The sequence below is a fragment of the Mustela lutreola genome, chromosome 5, assembly GCF_030435805.1.
Source record: "Mustela lutreola isolate mMusLut2 chromosome 5, mMusLut2.pri, whole genome shotgun sequence".
Taxonomy (NCBI): Eukaryota; Metazoa; Chordata; class Mammalia; order Carnivora; family Mustelidae; genus Mustela; species Mustela lutreola.
Genome location: NC_081294.1, coordinates 151,697,204 through 151,718,008, shown reverse-complemented (window position 1 = coordinate 151,718,008; position 20,805 = coordinate 151,697,204). Strand labels below are relative to the sequence as shown.

At 42.7% G+C, this 20,805-nt stretch overlaps 1 protein-coding gene across 3 annotated transcripts in view; it reads right to left on the bottom strand.

The window, feature by feature from the left end:
* CANX (calnexin) overlaps positions 1–20,170 on the bottom strand; it is a 37,142-nt gene extending 16,972 nt beyond the window's left edge. The window contains exons 1-6 of one of the 3 annotated variants that reach the window (XM_059175907.1): positions 19,994–20,170; positions 19,660–19,701; positions 2,123–2,299; positions 1,589–1,662; positions 638–696; positions 44–185 (exon numbers count right to left, since the gene is read on the bottom strand). In XM_059175907.1, coding sequence (XP_059031890.1) covers positions 44–185; positions 638–696; positions 1,589–1,662; positions 2,123–2,296 — 449 coding nt within the window. In that variant the 5' untranslated portion in view covers positions 2,297–2,299; positions 19,660–19,701; positions 19,994–20,170. Of the gene's footprint in view, positions 1–43; positions 186–637; positions 697–1,588; positions 1,663–2,122; positions 2,300–10,773; positions 10,934–19,659; positions 19,702–19,993 lie in introns of all 3 variants that reach the window. The other 2 variants (XM_059175906.1, XM_059175905.1) reach the window with 2 other exon arrangements.
* Between the last annotated feature and the right edge of the window lie 635 nt (positions 20,171–20,805).

Below are 20,805 nucleotides of genomic sequence, written 5' to 3'. Positions count from 1 at the left end.
CCTAAGATCTGGGAAGTTTCTATCAAGCAAACGTTTGACTCACTGAACAATGAGAGGCTTGGTATCAAACAAAAAGGGCTTGTTCAGTTTCGCAGAGATGGCATGATGCTTGGCCCGAGACATCAACACAAGCCCTTTATCACCTGGGAGCTTCGTTTCCTTCATTTCATCTACCTCCCACTTTCCTGCAAGACATCAGGAAAAAAAAAAAAAATCCACTCACTAATCATGGCTTTGAAGATCTCTTAAATGGTAACAAGCAAAACTCCAAGTCATGCACATCTATCATACTGGCAAATTTTTAACCTACTCCATTTACCTATGAGAGCTAGCCCATTAACCACACACATGTGATAAGTATTAGGATATGGTTTTTAAACCTGTAGCTTATTCACTTCATCTACACCTAGAAAGACCTTCCATTTAACACAGACACCAGCACAGGTGACACATTACTTCTCCATTTTATGATGTAAAGCTGTCCACAGATCTAACCCTATGAACACACAGCAAAGTTTCTAAGAGAAAAATCTTAAAATGTATACATACTATTTTCAGACCTGCCTTAAGATACACTATAGAAACCACACGTGAAGCCTCAGTCTGCTACTCTATGTAAATCAAATGGAACTCTCACCATCGTATTTGGCAATTTCATCATCAGTGTCATCCTTCTTGGCTTTGGATAAAATCCACCTGTAATTAGGACAAACCCCCAAATTAAGATTTAAATGCCAGCTGGCCTATGAAAAGAATGTAAATACTAACACAAGCAGCATCTACCAAGTCTTCCTAGTCTACTTAATCACTCTAGTATTTTCCGTTTTTTTTTAAGATTTTATTTATTTATTTGACAGACAGAGATCACAAACAGGCAGAGAAGCAGGCAGAGAGAGGGGGAAGCAGGCTCCCTGCTGAGCAAAGATCCTGATGTGGGGCTCCATCCCAGGACCCTGAGATCATGACCTGAGCCAAAGGCAGAGGCTTAACCCACTGAGCCAGCCAGGTGCTCCTACTCTAGTACTTTCAACTTTTAAATCTGCCACACAGAAATACATACTATTCAACTCACAAACCTGTAAGAAAAAGTACCAAACCCATGAAATAATTCCACCTTTTTTTTTTTTTTTAAAGATTTTTATTTACTGAGTGAGTGCGGATGCGTGGGAGGGAGGGCGAGAGAGAATCTGAAGCAGACTATTCACTGAGCATAGAACCTGCCGTGGGGCTTGACCCCATGAATGCGAGATCAGAACCTGAGCTGAAACCAAGAGTCAGATGCTTAACTAAAGTCACCAAGGCATTCCTCCACTTTTAAGACTCAAGAGAAAAAAACTTCTCAGTTCAAAAGAACAATATATAAGATCAAGGGGAAAAGAGAAATGGAAATTAGACCCACATATTCTAAAAAACTTTTCTAAATGGACACGTTCTAAATTCCATCTAAATGATGACAAACACTGGGGACATAAAATAGTTATAGTTAAGACATTTTACTATATAAAATGCTATCTGAAAAGGAATCCACTATCACATCTTACTTACATGATGCTTGCCAACAAGACATTTTTCCCCAAGAAACACTTACCCTGACAGGGTTCCTCTGTCAAAAGAATCAGCAAAATACACTTCCCCTGTTGGAACCGGAGCTTTATAGGTAACCTGTGTTAAATTTAAAAATGTATCAAAAATTGCAATTTTCAGCAGGATTCCCTTCTTAGTAAGATTTGCTTTCAGTTATCCCAAACTTTTTTTTTTTTTTTTTAATTTATTTATTTGACAGAGAGAAATCACAAGTAGTTGGAGAGGCAGGCAGAGAGAGAGAGAGGGAAGCAGGCTCCCTGCCGAGCAGAGAGCCCGACGCGGGACTCGATCCCAGGACCCTGAGATCATGACCCGAGCCGAAGGCAGCGGCCTAACCCACTGAGCCACCCAGGTGCCCCTCAGGTATCCCAAACTTTTATAGGTGCCTCATGATTCAATATATAATTTATCATTGGCAACATATAAGAAGCTGCTATTTTAGCCAACTTTGCTTGCCCTTGGAAAAGGAGCCAAATTTACCTTCATCCTTTGACTACCTCAAGAGGTCAAACAAATAGATTCAAAGACCACTTCAAACCTTTGGAGATGGAGGAGCACTGGTATCTGGTTTCGATTTGGAGTCTTCTACCTCTTCAATAACATCATCGAGGTCGTCCTCAATATCAATCATATCATCATCGTGTCCTTCATGAGCCTGAACAATGCCAGTTCCAAGGACCAGTAACATACACAGGAACCACTTCGCTTCCATGTTCTACATATTAAAAAAAAGTAAAATCAGTGAAATGTTATTGCTTACTTTTAAATATTTTTTAAAGATCACTGACCCCGCTCTTATTTAAAATTAAGGCCTTCAAATCAGAAAAAAAAACTTTACTATTTCATTTTACAGATAAAGAAACCGAGCCCAGAGAGATGAAGGGGGTTTTCAAGACTGAATTTCACAAAAATTTCCAAATGAAACTCAAAAAATGATTGTCCACATATAGAATTATCACATTGGCTACCCAGACCCAGGTTGTCAGAATGCAATTTCCAACTCACTTCTTGCATTTAAAAACAGTTCGATGGGGGTGCCTGGGTGGCTCAGTGAGTTAAAGCCTCTGCCTTCGGCTCAGGTCATGATCCCAGGGTCCTGGGATAGAGCCCCACATCCAACTCTGCTCAGTGTGGAGCCTGCTTCCCCAACCCCCAACTGCCTCTCTGCCAACTTGTAATCTCCGTCAAATGAATAAATAAGTAAATCTTTTTAAAAAAAATTTTTTTTTAAAAAAGTTCAATGATAGACAAAAGCTTTTTTAACATATTAATCTACAATTTACAATGACATGGTAACAGAAGGGCTAAATAGCCTCACATTGATGATTTAATATAGATATGGTTATTGTTCAAAGATCACCAAGTTTAGATATGGTTTTAAGTTGGTGTTTTAAGACTGAACAAAAATATTAAACCAAGGACTAGCTACTCTTATCTCATTCTTTTAAACACTTAAGTGCCTTGTGTATTGTGTTAGGCTGTCATGGGTGGTAGTGGGTCCCCTTTCCAAGGGACCACAAATCTAAAGATATAAAAGCTGAGTCACATGGATGGACAACATGATTTAATAGTACGTAGTACAGTTCCAGTTCTGCAAGATGAATAAGGGTTCTAGAGACGGATGGAGGGGATGATTGCACAAGAATGTGAATGTAACTTATGCCACAAAACTGTACGTTTAATGATGGTTAAGATAGTAAATAACCACAAACAACAAAAACTAATTTTTAAAAAAAGAGAGTAAATCTTATGTGTTTTTAAAGCAACAACAACAAAAAAAGACATAAGGAAAAAAACCTGAGCTTAACATTTTTGGTCTTTTGTTTACAATGAAGACCTTTATTTCTCAGGCAAAAAAAGAATAAGAAAAAAAACTGAAGGAGCTCCTTCAGAAACTTCAAATGGCCCCAATTCACAACCAACACTGCCATTTTGACCAACCGAGTTTCTAGAAAAATGTAAATCAATTTATTCTCATGCTCAGTTTAATGCCAAATTCCTTATAAACTCTCTAACCCTTTATAGTAACTCAACACAAATAACTATTTTCATGCATCATTTAGTGGTATTTCTTTATTTATGCATCTTAGGACTGTGTTCACAGAATGAAAGAAGGTAGAGACTGGATTCCTAAATGCTTAGCATTTAGTGTGGAAAATAAAAGTGCTAAATAGGGACACCTGGGTGGCTCAGTTGGTTAAGCAACTGCCTTCGGCTCAGGTCATGATCCCAGCGTCCTGGTATCGAGTCCCACCCACATCAGGCTCCTTGCTCAGCAGGGAGTCTGCTTCTTCCTCTGCCTCTGCCTGCCATTCTGTCTGCCTGTGTTCGCTCTCTCTCCCTTTCTCTCTCTCTGACAAATAAATAAAAAAATCTTAAAAAAAAAAAAAGTGCTAAATAAAATCATTCACAACCTTCTCTAGGACTGATTTTTAGAAAAAAATCTGTTGTTTTTTTTTAAAGATTTTATTTATTTATTTGACAGAGAGAGAGACAATTAAAGAGGGAATACAAGGAAAGGAAGCGGGAGAGAGAGAAGCAGGCTTCCCGCCAAGCAGGGAGCCTAACGTGGGGCTCGATCCCAGGACCCTGGGATCACGGCCCGAGCCAAAGGCAGACACTTACAACTGAGCCACCCAGGCACCCCTTTAGAAAAAATTCTTAATGTCAACAATCTGCTTCAGTTTCTTATATACTTTAAAAACACAAGTAATCTCTCATTTATTCACTGGAAAGACCGGTTTTCTGGAATGGCATAGCAATATTGCTATTTGATTTACAACTTGCTCTCTGAAACTAAACAGGCTGATTCAACCCTTCTACCTAAATCAATTTTATCTAATTCCCAAGCAGAAACAATGCCCTCGGAAACAATGTTATAGGGGCACCTGGGTGGCTCAGTCGGTTAAGTGTCTGACTTTGGCTCAGGTCAGGATCTCAGGGTCCTGGAATGGAGGCCAGCCTCAGGCTCCAAGCTCAGTGTGTAGTCTACATGTCCCTCTCCCTCTGCCCCTCCCCCCTACTTGTGTGCAGGTTTTTTTCTTTTTAAAGATTGTGTATTTTGAAAGAGAAAGTGAGAATCTCAAGCAGACTCCACACTGAGCATGGAGCCACACGCAGGGCTTTATCTCAAGACCCCTAAGGTCATGACCTGAGCCGATATCAAGAGTCAGAATCAGACCAACCCACTCAGATGTCCCTAAATAAATAAAAATCTGAAAAAAAGAAAAAAGGAAAAGAGACAAAGCTATAAATGGGGATTAGAGTCCCAGGTATAAGCTACAAAACCAAACTAGCCCCAAACACAGCTAAAACAATATACAGCTAAGACTTTTTGAAAGTAAATAAAATGTGCTGAGACTAGTAGTAATTAAAAGTACAAAAGCAATGGATTACTTAGAACTGAGTACTGGTGCTAGAACACACATTGTCCAAGGAAAAAGCTAATCAGAAAGATGGTCTGGTGGGCTAAATACTTGCCTTTAAAAAAGACAGGACTGATTGTTTTTTTCTCAATAAGTTTTAATGTGTTGATATATTGCTGCTATAGACTGAATTAGATTCTCCCGCCCAAATGTGCATGTTGAAGCCCTAATTCCCAAGGTGACTGTATCTAGACACAAGACGTTTAAGAGAGGACTTAAGGTTAAGAGGTCACAGGGTGTGTAGGGCCCTAATCCAGTGAAACTGGTACCCACGTAGGACACTAGGAGCGTTCATGCCCTGAGGAGTCCATGAGGACACAGTCAGAGGGCAGTTCTCTGCAAGCTTGGAGAAACGTCCTCACCAGAAACCAATCCCGACAACACCTTTATCTGGGACTTCCAGCCTCCAGAATTGAGAGAAAATCATTTCCTATGATTTAAGCCCCTGCCGTGGTATTCTATTCAGCAGCCCAGGCCGACCAAAACAGCTCTCCTTTGGTTTTTAAGTATAATGCAGAGCTGTGTTTCTCAAACTTAAACAGCTGTCAGCATCACACAGGGGCTTGCTGAAGAAGACTGCTGGACTCTGTCCGAGTTTCTAATGCAGTCCAGGCCTGGACTTTTACTTTTCCAACAAGTTCCAGGAACCACACTTTGAGAACCACTGCTTAGGGTTTATGAATAATCCATTCGGGCTTGGTTTTCCAGTTTATAAAGCACTTTCATACACACTGTTCATATAAATCTCCCGTGAGGTATTACTCTTGTTTTATTTTATAAGTTAGGAAGCAAGACTTAGTGAAATCACAATAACCTACTTATTATCACAACTAATAACTGAGACTCAAAGAATTCAAATCCTGTATTTCTATTACACTAGACAGAATGCTACTATGTAGTTGCATACTGAGAAGGCATAATGGAAGAGAAGACAGGAAGAGGACCAGGCAGGAGGAGCCTTTAGGAGTGATCTGAAATGGGGAGGTTCAGATAAGGTTAGTGAGGGCAGAGCGACTGCGGACTAGCAAGCCAGGCTGTGGGCCTACGATGGGGGTGTTAGGGGGAGGCATCTGTGTCGGGAAGGCAGAGTGGTCCCACTACAAGGAAAACCCTTTTCACAGAGCAGAAGGCTAGCTACCTGTCATGTCAGGAATAACACAGGAAGTCTCTAGAAAGCTTCAGAAAATGCACTTCTCACCCACTGCCATTTCCTCTACACTCTGGGGTGCAGAACCTGGTTTTTTAGGTGAGAGAAGTGTGCAGGAATTCACCTATTCCCTTCACATTATCCAGAAGGCCGTGGAACCTGTGAAGTTCTGCCAAACCACGCCTCTCAGAGCTCTTATCTTAATGAGCCTTACCCTCTGCCAGCTCCACATATGCTGTGTTAACACCAGTACTGTTACACCAGTATTGTTACAGTATTTGCCAATATCCCCCCCCCAATGCTACAACCAATAGGCCCATTCTAGTTCCAAGAACCACTAGTAAGTCAACTTAAATGTTCCAAGTTTTGGGGACGCCTGGGTGGCTCAGTTGGTTAAGCAGCTGCCTTCGGCTCAGGTCATGATCCCAGCGTCCTGGGATCGAGTCCCACATCGGGCTCCTTGCTCTGCAGGGAGCCTGCTTCTCCCTCTGACTCTTCCTGCCCTTCTGTCTGCCTGTGTTCGCTCTCACTCTCTCTCTCTCTTACAAATAAATAAATAAAATCTTATTTTAAAAAAAAAAAAAAAAATGTTCCAAGTTTGTTAGAGATTTGTCCATATTCACAAAGAATTCAACAATAAATTTTAAGGTGACCTTAATTCTCTGCTTTGTTAATGAAAATCCAACATTACTAAGACAGAGAATCCCCCCCATCTTCTTTCAGCCCCCCTACATGGAATGGAGTCCAAAAGGTAGCACTGACTGGGTGGGTATTTACACAGGATGTTGCTTTCTAGAATAAAACATAGGAGAAAATTTCGGTGATCTTGGGTCTCACAATAAGGTTTTACATACAACATCGAAAGCAAGATATATGGAAAGAAAAATCAGTAAGCCATATTTATTAAATTAAAAAATTCAACTCTGTGAAAGACTTAAGAGAATTAAAAGACAAATCAGACAAGGAGAAAATGCTTGGAAAACACACATCTGATAACAGACTGGTTTCCAAACTATACAAAGAACTCACACTCACTGATGAGAAAACCAACCATCCAGTTACAGAATGGACAAAAATTCTGAAGATAGCTCACCAAAGATACTGAGATGAAAAATAAACATGAAAAGATGCTCAGTATCATCTGCCACTGGCTACTTGCAAATTAAAACAAGATACCACCACGCACATATTAAAATGGCCAAGATCCAAACACTGGCAAAGGTCTGAAGCAACAGGAGCTCTCATTTATTGCTGGTGAAAATACAAAACAGCATACCCCCTCTGGAAGACAGTGTGGGATTTCTTACAAAACTAAACGAAGTCTTACCATCTATTCGGCAATCGTGTTCCTACATACTTGCCCAACTGATCTGAAGGATTACATATGTACAAAACCCTCCACACCAGTGTTTCTAGCAGCTTTATCTATAACCACCCCAAACTTGGAAGGACCGAAAATACCTTTCAATAGCTGTATGAATAAAGAAACTGCAATGCAATATTATTCAACAACTCAAAGAAATGAGTTATCAAGCCACAAAAAGACTTGGATGAATTTTAAATGCATATTGCTAAGTGAAAGAAGCCAGTCCAAAAGGGAGAAATGTTGTATATTTGCAATATGACACTCTGCAAAAAGCAAAACTCCAATACAGTAAAAAACTCAGTGGTCACCAGAGGTTCGGGGGAGGTGGTCAGGATGAATGCATCAGCAGAGGGGGATAATTCAGGCAGTGAGACTACTCTGTAGGTTGCTAGAATTATGGATATGTAATTGCACTTGTCAAAACCCATGAAATGTCAAAGCACAGAGAGTGAATCTCACTGGATGAAAATCTTAGAAAATCATTTAGGAGGTCGAGTGACCCAAGGACAGCACGTAGTATGTGACAATGTTACACATACATTAAACCACCTCACTGGAAGGGGTAGAGGGAGGATGCTGACCTACGTCACTTTGTAGTCTGTAAACTAGACTGTGCAAAAGCACTTTACCAGCTGGTAAGTTCGTTCCCAGGGGTGTACAGGTTGACAATCCTGACACTGCTGTATACAGACACAGGAACTGAGCAAGTGAGTATACGGGTGGTGGAAGGTGGGAGCCACCTTTACACTGTTAGGTGTGCGCACTAACCGATAAGCAAGGGCAAGAGGCTGGAACAGTCCTATAGTAATGGGAGAGGGCTGGAGACATCGGTGTAAACTCATGCTGCAGCTAATTCACAGAGGGTTACATGTAGTAGTATTTCTAGATATGCGCACATATGCCTGTTAGTACGCACACGTTTCCCTGCTGTGTCACCTGTGAAGACCTAGAAGAAACTACACCTCAGTAGCAATAAATATACCTAGTACCAAGATCTTGATTTTTTTTTTTAAGAGTTTATTTATTTATATGAGAGAGAGAGAGATCACAAGTAGGAATAGAGGCAGGCAGGGGGGGGGGGGAGCAGGCTCCCTGCTGAGCAGAGAGCCCATGTGGGGCTTGATCCCAGGACCCTGAGATCATGACCTGAGCCAAAGGCAGAGGCTTAACCCCCTGAGCCACCCAGGAACCCCAAGATCTTAATTTTTTTTTTTTAAGATTTTATTTATTTATTTGACAGACAGAGATCACAAGTAGGCAGAGGCAGGCAGAGAGAGAGGAAGGGAATCAGGCTCCCCCGCTGAGCAGAGAACCCAACACAGGGTTCGATCCTAGGACCCCAAGATCATGACCCAAGCTGAAGGCAGAAGCTTTAACCCACTGAGCCACCCAGGTGCCCTAAGATCTTGATTTTTAATACCAGTTCCAATTAAAGGAAACAGGGCACTTTAGAGAAGTGGCCAACTCTAGGATTGGGGTAGGAAATAAATAAGATGAGCCTGGAGCATCTCACAGTGCCAGAGAAGTGTTCAAAAAAGAAAACAAAAATAAAACACGCATCATGATTGGTAGGGTGATGTTAAAGGAACACAAGAGTGCGCAGTGGCCAAAGTGGGAACAGTATGAGTCAACAAAATAAGTGGTACTAGATAATACCCCAAGTATAAAGTAAATGTCTATCTGATACAAATATACGGGTAAAGAAAGAAATGGGGCAGAAGAGACAAATTTCCCATGCAGAAATATTCCAACTGATCTATGCAGCTACTCCTCCTTCAAGGAAGGAGAGCCTAATCCCCCACTCCTTACATGTAGGCGGCTACACAGTAATGTCCTCCCAAGAGCACAGTATGGGAAAACCGAGAGAGAAAGAGAGAGAGAGAAACGTTTCACTGTAGAAACCTGGCAAAAGCTATCTCACCCAGGTGACCAAGGTCAACATCAACAGTGAGAGGTCATGTTGATAGTTATGTACCCTTGACACAATGTGATGAAAAAAGGGACTTCAACCTCTGCAGTCTTCCTCCCCAAAATCCATATCCCTAGCATAATCATGAGAAAAGCACCAAACAAAATCCCAACAACAGGAGGACATTCTACAAAACATCCTAACTACTAGTCCTCAAAAATGTCATGGCTGTCAAAACTAAGGAAAGTCTAAAGAACGGTTGCAGCCAAGGAGAGCCTAAGGAAATCTGACTAAATGCAATGTATCCTGGAAGAGAAAGGGACAGTGAGTAAAAACAAGGGAAACATGAATTAAATAAAAGTTTAGTTAATATTTATGTATCAAGATTGGTTCATTAATTATAATCAAATGTTCCATACTAATTTTAAGTTGTTAACTGTAGGGGAGACTGGATGTGCATCATATAGGAATCCTCTGTGCAGTCTTCATAATTTCTCTGTAAACCTAAACCTTTTCTAAAAATTAATTAAAAAAAAAAAAAAGGATGTTCCACAATTATGCCTCAAATGGTTCATCTCCCACCCCTTCAAAAAAAATCCTGGAGCTGAAATATACCACAGGAATCTAGTCTAGCTCTCCTTTTTGCACAAGAATGAGGTCCAGAGATCAACTTGCCAAAAATCAGTTATTGGCAGAATCAGGATCAGAAGCCAAGGCTCCTGCAGCCCGGTGCAGTGCACCCTACTTGGTAATTCCACAAATGCTTTTGTCTGAAAGACACAAAGTGATTTTTCACATATTTTAACATCTGGGAAGATTTCAGAGGGTTTTTTTTTCTCCCTTTTAAAGTCTTCATTTGTCTTTACACTGACAGAATCCTAAGCAGAGAGCACACTTCTACTGTCACTTTGCTTTCCTGTTTCTAAGATTATCGATAGGAAATCTATAACAAAGAGTTCAACAAGAAAGCAAGAATGCTTAATTTAGGAAACAAACAGCACACACACACCCCAACTTCCCCAGAGCCACAGAGCAAGTGGTTCGTAGATTTAGAAGGTTGAGGAGTAAAAGTGCATAAAGCAATTACCTTTAAACCGAGAAACATTCTCCTGTAATAAAGAAACATTGACCACATTCGCTAAAATTCTCTTCTATTTCACAGTTCATGCCAACATCTATCAGCTCTTTGATGGCAAGGCCTCCCACATTCCTGCATGCCATGACAGCCCCCCACCTTTGACTTTAAGCCATTATATTCTTAGAACACTTCATTTTTGGTCTTCTTTCAGGGGCCATCTTCTCTCCCTGTCTCTCATAATTTTTATCACTGCAAGACTCTTACCTTAACTCTACAGCAAAGCTCCTCTGAGCCAGGACGCAAATGCTGGGTGGATGAACCACCTGTAGCTAGGCTAGTCGGTGCTATGAGTCTCACAGTGGGCCATTTAAATTCCTATCTTAGCCAAATTAAAATCACTACAGGCATGGACCCCCAGGACAGCCTGCAATCAGAAAACAAAAACACAAATATGAAAATCTTTCAACATCTATGAATCTACTGAAGTAGACACCTTGTCTCAAAAATACCATTCAGTTATATACAAATAAGAGTTCTGTGTGGTTCTGTCTTTTGATATCCTTTAAGCAAAGGATATCAGTCAGTAAAAACAGTAACTGTGGGGGCCAACTCCATATGGTCCAAGTTCTGATTTCTACTGATCCAGAACTTGATCTAAAACAAAACCTACGGGACAGCTGGGTGGCTCAGGGTTAGGCATCTGATTCTTGATTTCGGCTGGGGTTCTGATCTCAGGGTGGTGAGATCGAGGGCGGGACCAGGCTCCCCATTCAGAAGGATTCTGCTTGAGACTTTCTCCCTCTCCTTCTGCCCCTCCCCATGCTCACAAGAGAACATGCTCTCTTTCGAATAAATCTTTTTTTTTTAAGATTTTATTTATTTATTTGACAGACAGAGATCACAAGCAGGCAGAGAAGCAGGCAGAGAGAGAGAGGAGGAAGCAGGCTCCCTGCTGCTATGTGGGGCTCGATCCCAGGACCCTGAGATCATGACCTGAGCCGAAGGCAGAGGCTTTTACCCAATGAGCCACCCAGGCGCCCCTCAAATAAATACATATTTAAAAAATAAAATAGTAAAAATAAAATAATAAAAATAAAACCTACAATACCTAGATTCTAGAGAAATCGACAGACTGCATATCCTTCAAATCCTCATCAGTCAATCAACTGGGACTTCTGATAAAAGCTGGGTGGCAGAGTTCAAGAGTGTTTTCTGGCAGTCACAGGCTCAGACTGGGAATTATATATTAAAAACGGATTAAAGGAAAAAATGCATCTGATGCCCATCAGAAAACTTGGCTAGAGTAAGACACTAAACCAATGTTTGTTGATGGTATCCAATTCCACGAGTGCCAAGGAGGTATCAAATATGAAAAAAAAGAAAAAGTCAATCAGGAACTCAATCTGTAATATGGTGTCCATAAAGTCTGAAAACATAAGGGACAAGGGGATTTTTAAAAATCTGGAAGCATAAAAATATTTTACTGATTAAAAGTGACCTTGATGACATTATGTATACTTGCCTGTGTTTTCAGACTAATGAATATACTGTAGTAGTAGTTCTACAAATCAGTTTGGGGGGGCTTTGGGGTCAGTATCAAAATAAACTCATAATACTATAACCTTATCTTTTCTTCATCTAACTTGCAAAAAATGCACAGGTTAGTACCACTTAAGACTCATGCTAGTATTCTCTTTCCACAGAAACAATGCCAAAAAAGCAACAATTTCAAAAATGAATTTCCAACATGATAAAACTGCATAGAACTGTATACACACACAAGTGCATGTAAATCCTGGTAAACTCTAAGTAAGGTCTGTAGATTGTACCAATGTCAATTTCCTGGATTCAAGACTGAACTATAGTTATGTAAGAAACTACCACTCATGGGATGTTAGATGTCTGACCCTGGATCCTGGTTCAGGTTTTGATCTCAGGGTTGTGAGTTCAAGCCCAGCACTGGGCTCCACCCTGGTCATGGAACCTACTTCTAAAAAAAAAAAAAAAAAAAAAGATGCTATAATTGGGGGAAGTTGCATGATGGTTGCCAGAGATTGCTCTGTACTATTTTTGCAACTTTTTACAGGTCTATAATTAGTTCAAAATTAAATGGTCTTTTAAAAAATATTTTTATTTACTTATTTGACAGAGTGATAGAGAGCAGAAGAAGGCAGAGCAGCAAGCAGAGGGAAAGAGAGAAGCAGGCTCCCCACTGAGCAGGGAGCCCAATGTGGGGTTTGATTCCAGAGCCCTGGGATCATGACCCGAGCTGAAGGCAGACACTTAACTGACTGAGCCACCCAGGTGCCCCTGAAATTAAATGTTTTTAAATGACATATACTGGATCAACAAAGATGGCACTTCAGACTTGAGCAAAATTGTCCAGAAACCAGCTTTAAACTGACGTCCTTCTGTAAAGCATAAAATTATAAAGGAAGACTCAGAAAAATGAGCTGGATTAGAAATCTGCACTTGAAGAGAGGTCAAGTCTTTCTCTTTTCCTTCCAATTAATAATGGTTTTGTTTTTGGTAATTAAATGTAATTATCTACCTATATCCATGCCAGAGTATCTCCACCGTCTGGGTTCACATGGACAAACACACACATTTATACTATACACTTAAAATATACATGACTTCTGGCTTGCTTCCTAATTTCCCAAGGACAGAGCAGTAAGTCCAGCTCTCAAAATCTCAGGGACAGCAATCTTCAAGAGCACCTAATCTACTCACTTTTAATACTGCAGTCCACACTTTTTAACTTTTAGAAGAGTGAATTCATTTTGACTTCTAGAGTTAGAAATTTCCTATCTTAAAATGGACGATTCAGAAAAGTAATTCCTGATAACCCAAGGCAGTACAGCACATGTGGTTGGTATAACCCAGAGAAGCCTGGGCCCCAGACTCCCCTGCTCTCCCCTGCTTTTCTCTGTGGCCCTGCTTAGCTTACTGAACTCCCAGGGGTCTTCTTTTCCTGTTTTACAGCTGCGGGTTATAGTACTACTGGTGGGAAGGCCTGCTGTGAAAACAGAAGAAGATAATACAAAGTCTATCAGAGTCCAGGACTTTATAGGTAGGTATAAGCAAATAGTTCGTTCTCTGATGTATAATTAGTACAACCAATTGAATTAGTTCAATTATCATACAATTATCATACAAGACCCACAGGTCTAATACACCTGCCTCCTCCTACAACGTTTTTCAGCAAAGCTGAATAATTTTGCATGGCCAGAAAAACTTGCTTTTCTCTAACCACACTGTATGATTTCTTAACTCTTCCTTGCAGTGGTGTCTCTACAATTTCAGCATTCGTAGACAGAAATGTCCATGTTTATCTGTGATATTTTTTCCTGCTTTGTCACTGATTATTTTTGTTCAAAAATTCTCCAAAATTCCATTTATTTCTTGGTTAATTGTAACTCTGCTCTCAGCACATTCTAAAAAAAGACAATCCCAACTATTTTGCTATATACATTTAATAACACAGGAGACTTCACCTGAACACGTAATATCTGATTTAACAGAAACAGACAATTCTGCATTGAATTTCGGCAAATTCAGATAACCACTTAGATCAACTTTAGGAATGGGCCTACTAAAGAAATAGTAAATTTGTACCCTGTAAGCACAAAACTGTATTCTCAATAAGAGACTGTGTAGAAAAAAAGGTATTTAAAACAAATGGAGGGCGCCTGGGTGGCTCAGTGGGTTAGGGCTGCTGCCTTCAGCTCAGGTCGTGGTCTCGGGGCCCTGGCATGGAGTCCCACATCGGGCTCTCTGCTCGGCGGGGAGCCTGCTTCCCCCCCACCCCCTCTGCCTCTCCATCTACTTGTGATCTCTGTCAAATAAATAAATAAAATCTTTAAAAAAAAAAAAAACAAAAGGAGCCTTATTTTTTGAGTTTATTAAATATAAAATTTCTATATTTTACCTTTTTAAGTCTATTTTTTTCATAGGAAATATTGGTCTGGGGCACCTGGCTGCTAAGTCAGTAGAGCATGCGACTCTTGATCATGGGTCATGAGTTCAAGCTCCATGCTGGGCACAGAGCTTACGTTTTTAAAAAAAATGTGTGTGTGTGTGTGTGTATGGGGGAAGAGAAATAGGGATAGGATGGCTGGGTTATGGACATTGGGGAGGGTATATGCTATGGTTGAGTGCTGTGAAGTGTGTAAGCCTAATTCACAGAACTGTACCCCTGGGACTCATAATACATTATACATTAATAAAAAAATTATTATTTAAAAAAAAATATATATAGGTGTATGGTTTTTTCTTTTCTTGTGAAGGCCTCGTCTGGTTTTGGATTTAGGGAATATTGACCTTACTAAATGGGTTGAGAAGTATTCTCTCTCTCCTATTTTTCTTTTCTTTTTTTTTTTTAATAAAAGATTTTATTTTTTTTTTTTAAAGATTTTATTTATTTATTTGACAGAAATCACAAGTAGATGGAGAGGCAGGTAGAGAGAGGGAGGGAAGCAGGCTCCCTGCCGAGCAGAGAGCCCGATGCGGGACTCGATCCCAGGACCCTGAGATCATGACCTGAGCCGAAGGCAGCGGCTTAACCCACTGAGCCACCCAGGTGCCCCAAGATTTTATTTATTTTAAAGAGAGAGAGAGATCACAAGTAAACAGGCAGGCAGAGAGAGAAGGGGAAGCAGGCTCCCCACTGAGCAGAGAGCCCGATGTGGGGCTCGATCCCAGGACCCTGAGATCATGACCTGAGCTGAAGGCAGAGGCTTAACCCACTGAGCCACCCAGGCGCCCCTCTCCTATTTTTCAGAGTTTGTGGAAGGATTGGTATTAATTCCTCCCTAGGTTTCTGAATGACTTTACCAATAAAGGCATTTGGTTATGGGCTTTTATTTGTGGGACTTTGTTTCTTAAAAGAAGTTAGGAAATTTCAACCCTAATTCCTGTAATCCATGTGAAATTAAAAAGAAGAACAGAAGAAATCCCCAGGAAGGGATTATTTGTCACTTCATCAAGCTGAAGAAGTTCTTTCTTTTCCCAGTTTATTATTTTTTTAAATAAATATTTTATTTACTTGAGAGAGAATGAGAGAGAGAGAGAGAGAGCATGAGACAGGGGAGGGCCAGAGGGAGAAACAGACTCCAACCAAGCAGGGAGCCCAATGCTGGACTCGATCCAGGGACTCCAGGATCATGACCTGAGCTGAAGGCAGTCGCTTAACTGAGCCACCCACGTTCCCCAGTTTGTTTATTTTTATCATGAAAGGGAGCATTTTGTCAAAAGCTTTTTTCTGTGTCTATGAGACGTGGTTTTTGTCCTTTATTAATGGAGAGTGTTACATTCATTATTGTATGCTGAACCAACCTTGCATTCCTGAGATAAATCCCAGTTGGTCACGGCGTATAGTCCTTTTTATATGTTGCTGGATTCTATTTGCTAGCATTTTGAGGGTTTTTGTATCTATTTTCATAAAGACCCAGGTCTACAGTTTTCTTGTGAAGTCTCTGGTTTTGGTATCAGTATAATACTGGCCTCACAGAAGGAGTGCGAAGTGTGCTCTCTTCTATTTTTGGAAGAGTCTGTGAATGACTAATGTTAATTCTTGTTTAAGTATTTGGTAGATTTAACCAGTAAAGCCATTTGGTTCTGGGCTTTTCTTTGTGGGACTTGTCTCTTAAAAGAAGATAAGCTATTTCAAATAATTCCTTTAATCCATGAGAAATTAGAGGAATAGAAGAAATGACCTACCTAATGTTCTTGGTTGTTCAAAAACAAAAAAAAAAAATTTATTTTTTAAGAAAGCATGTAAGAAATGAGGCAGTCTTTCTTTCATGCAGGTTATCCACTCATCTATTAATACACCCTTTCAAAATGTTGGTCTTATGGGGTTTAAATATCTCAGGTTGTCTAATTTAATCCCTACAAGAACCCCAGGAGGTTTGACCACCCTCAGCTGACACAGGAGAAAACTAAAGCTAAGAGAAATTACAGAAACTGTCCGAGGTCACAGTTAGACACACAGCAGTGTTTGTGAGCAGGTACTATGAAGTCACAATCCCTCCTGGACTATCCAATAACTTGGTACAGCGAGTGAACTGCTAACTTTGGGGCCTCGGTTTCTTCATCTCTTAAATGAGAGTAAGAACACTATATACTTCTTAGGGTCATTGTATAAACAAAATGCACGTCCTGGCTTGCAGGATATATGCATAACCCTAGCAGGGATTTCTACTATTACTACATATGGCCTACTGATACCACATGAGTTTTAAAGGTTCTAAAACTCGACATTTTAAGGCAAGCAAGAAATTGTAAGTCTTTGATTGGAAAGGAACCAGTTAAAAGGGATTTGATTCCAGTCACTGATGAACCAATTTACTATTCTATACCTTCTGACTGTATTACACGTGCATCTAGTCAAAAAGTAAAAGCATTGTGGGGGGGGGGGGGCTACATAAAACATGATCTTTATTGTGAATGCTTATCCATTTAAAAATATATCTAGGGGCGCCTGGGTGGCTCAGTGGGTTAAGCCGCTGCCTTCGGCTCAGGTCATGATCTCAGGGTCCTGGGATCAAGTCCCGCATCGGGCTCTCTGCTCTGCAGGGAGCCTGCTTCCTTCTCTCCCTCTCTCTGCCTGCCCGTCTGCCTGCTTGTGATCTCTGTCTGTCAAATAAATAAAATCTTAAAAAAAAATATATATATATATATATATCTATATGGGTGCCTGGGTGGTTCAGTCAGTTAAATGTCAGCCTTTGGCTCAGGTCGTAATCCCAGGGTCCTGGAATGGAGTCCCACATCTGGCTCCCCGGGGAGTCTGCTTCTCCCTCTACCCTTCCCCCTACTCGTGATCACTCTCACATAAAATCTTAAAAAAAATACACACACACACACACCCATATATATACATACATAAACACACACACATATATACATATATATGTATGTATGTACCTTGTTTCGAGTTTTGAATTTTGTTTTTCATTGATGGGAACATAATTGGTTTTTCCATACCACCACTTTCTTTTTTCCTATAACCTAAGTAGGTTTAACATGTGAATACTCAAAATACATTGCTGAAGATCCTCTACATTTTTTTTCCCAAGATTTTATTTATTTATTTGACAGAGAGAGACACAGAGAGGGAGCACAAGCAGGGGGAGTGGCAGGCAGAGGGAGAAGCAGGCTTCCCACTGAGCGGGGAGCCCAACGGGGGCCTCGATCCCAGGACCCTGCTGTCAGGACCCAAATCGAAGACCACTGCCTAACAACTGAACCACCTAGGCGCCCGATCCTCTAAATTTTTTACAAAAAACAAAAACAAAACAAAAACAAAATTCTCCAAATCGGTTTCACAGCTCAAAGTTAAGCTTAGTTTACGTCTGTTGCAGTTAAAAAATTGACCAACCAGCAGCACTTTCCCAATGAAGTCCTACAGTAAGCTATATAGGTTACAACTATGTGCGGGCCCTTTTATTTTTCCTAGGAGTTGTTATGGACTGCCAGTTCTTCTGCCAGGAGTGTAGCACATTATTCAAAGCAGTTCCCTGTTCACTACCTTATTTGTCCCTCCCAGTAACCCCCGCCCCCGACCCAATGGTGAGGCAGTCAGGAGACTTCCCATTTCTACCTTGAAGATGGGGAAACCAAGGTGGCTCCTAAGTTAGTTAGTTACCATGCTGGGCCTGGAATTCAAGACTCTGCCTTCTGCTTACCAACTGTCACTTCACGCCTGAAGCTATCTTGCAGGGCAAAGTGAACTCTCATGAAAGGATGCAACAGCATGATTGCTAAAAGGGCAGCAACAGCTTCTGCCCAACCGTTTACCTCTCATGGTTCTTGGAAGATAATGTCAGCTGAACTGCCTGACCAATTAAGATAGTTAGGTGGAGGAGGATGCTAACGCCCATTTTCAGATAGGTCAGAAAATCTGCCGTTGTGGGACTCATTCACTCCAATACACCGTTCACTCCAGCCTTCTCGTGATTCAGTTACCAGGCTTGCTGGCTTGTGCACCCTGGCTGGTGCAAAGAACTCCCACACAGTGCTTTACCTCTGTTCCAAGTCTGCTCTGAGTATAATTACAGCAAGTGTACAACATGGCAGTGATTCTATTCATGACCGGCGAACAATGCGGGAAAAGCTAAGATACAGTAGGACCTCAAAACTCAACACAACTCCTCTACTCTTTACAAAATTATGCAAAATATTCCGTTTCCTAAATCAGAGGTAAAGAGACAACTGTGGCTCACCTTTGTCCTCTCACAAGCTTTTAATATTCAGCTCAGTTTAACTTCCCTCAACCGGGCATTCAGGTGTGCCATTCCCAGCAGCCGACCCACTAGATCCAGTTCTCCCTCCCTTACTTTAAACGTAGTTTCAGCCAGAAACCAACACTGCACTGTACGTTAATTAAAGTTTGAATTGAAAATAAAGACATAAATGTGACTTCAGATACTGGGAAACAGGACCTAACTTTAAACGCAGCATGGGAGTGCAGTGGACCAAATGAATTGGGATTATAGCAACACTGCAATCATTATTTGTCTAACACTATGTGTCAGACTTCCCGACCTTACTGTACACCCAATTTAATTCTAACAACAACTTCATCAGGTATTATCACATCCGTTATTTGTGGAGAACTAGGACGCAAACGGTAAGTGAACTCCCTAAGTTCACACAACAACAAATGGTCCAAAGGGCTTGAAACAGGACTGTTATACCCTCAACCCCTCCACCAAAACTGCCCTGCCCTCAGCTATAATCCCAAACGTGATCATAAAATTAATGGGCATGACCTTGGGCCAGTCATTTCATAGCTCTGGGTCTCCCGTTTCCTCCACCATAAAGCGCCCTGCCCTCGGTGAGCTTTTGGGTGCTTTCCTGCTTTTTAATAACGTCCCCTGAATTTCCGACTGGATCCCTCCCCACCCCCAAACAGGTGTAAATGTTAGGACTGAAGTTTTTCAACCAAGGCGTGTTCTAGCACATTCTCCACTCTTCGGGGGTGCTAGGGTTTAGTCTTCGCTTCGCGGGTTTACCTTCCCCTACCGAACCTGTAAGGCTAATCCCAGACGTTGCCTCCCGGTCTGAGACCCCCTTCTCCCACTGCTAGGAGTGCCGACTAGGCCCGATCCCACTCCAGACCTTTCCCCGCTGACTCCGACCCACCTCTCGGCTTCCCAGGTAGCCAGTAAAAGGCCTCAGAAAGCCCTAGAAGCAAAGCCATAGGAAGAAGTTAGCCACCCAGAGGTCAAGGGAGCCTCTAGGGCACCTGCCACGCCTCCCGCCCCCGGCGGCGCGGCCAGGGCCTGGCTCCCCACACGGAGCAGCCCAGATTCGGGCCTCGTCCCTCACCGCCGGCGCGTCTGCTGGGGCCTGGGCCCTCAAACCCAGCCCGACCCCCTCGGCCCCGGCCACGCCCGGCCCTTCGCCGCCGCGCCCCGCACCCAGGCCCCCCGTGGTCCTCACAGGCCCGAGGACACGCGTGGGCCTCCTGCCTCACCTCGAGTTTTACGGGGACCGCCGGCGGTGCCAGCGCCTCCACCCGCCCGCACACCTGGCCCCGCGCTGCAGTGGAGACAGGGCAGAGGCGGCCCGACCGTCACGTGCCGCAGAACCAAGAGGCCTCGGCTACCGCCGCTGCCGCGCGAGCGAGCCCCACCGCACGAAGCCCGGCCCTGCGTCCGCCCCTCGCTCCTGAGTAGCTAGGGCCGGCGCCAAGTCCCGCCCCCCCGCACAAGCTCCGGTCTTTGGTTGGCCGATGCGGCCATCGCTCTATGCACCTTCCCATACGCCCCCTAGGGCTATTCTTCGTGGAGTGTGAGGATTGGCTGGGAATGAGGCAGGAAGTGGCTGTTGATTGGACGGGAGAGAAGGAGGTGGGCCGCCCCGGAATCGGGAACCTCGAGCGCGCGCGCCCTGGGGCGGGGCTGGCCCGGCCGGCATTCCGGCCCCCGGTTACCCTGGTGCCTTAATGGGCCCGCTGCCCGGCCCTTCATCCCCAGCTGTTCGGTTCCTACGCTGCCGGGGCTTGGACCTGGCCCCCGGCATGGGCATCCCGTTCCCTTGGCTTAGGGGCGAATGGCAGCCGGCAGACCGGGTGGGAGCTCCGCTGGGCCATCGGGAGGGGCCGGTTCCCGGAGGCGGCATGTGCGGACCCGGGACGGAACCTGGCGCGGGCTCCTCTAGCCTGGCCTGGAGTTGACTGCGCAGCGCTGTGCATGTAACCCGGCGCCACCGTTCCTGCAGAGTCATCTCTCTGGGCGCAGCAGCCTGCCGCCGCCTTACCCAGCACAGAGTCCAGAATGCTATAAC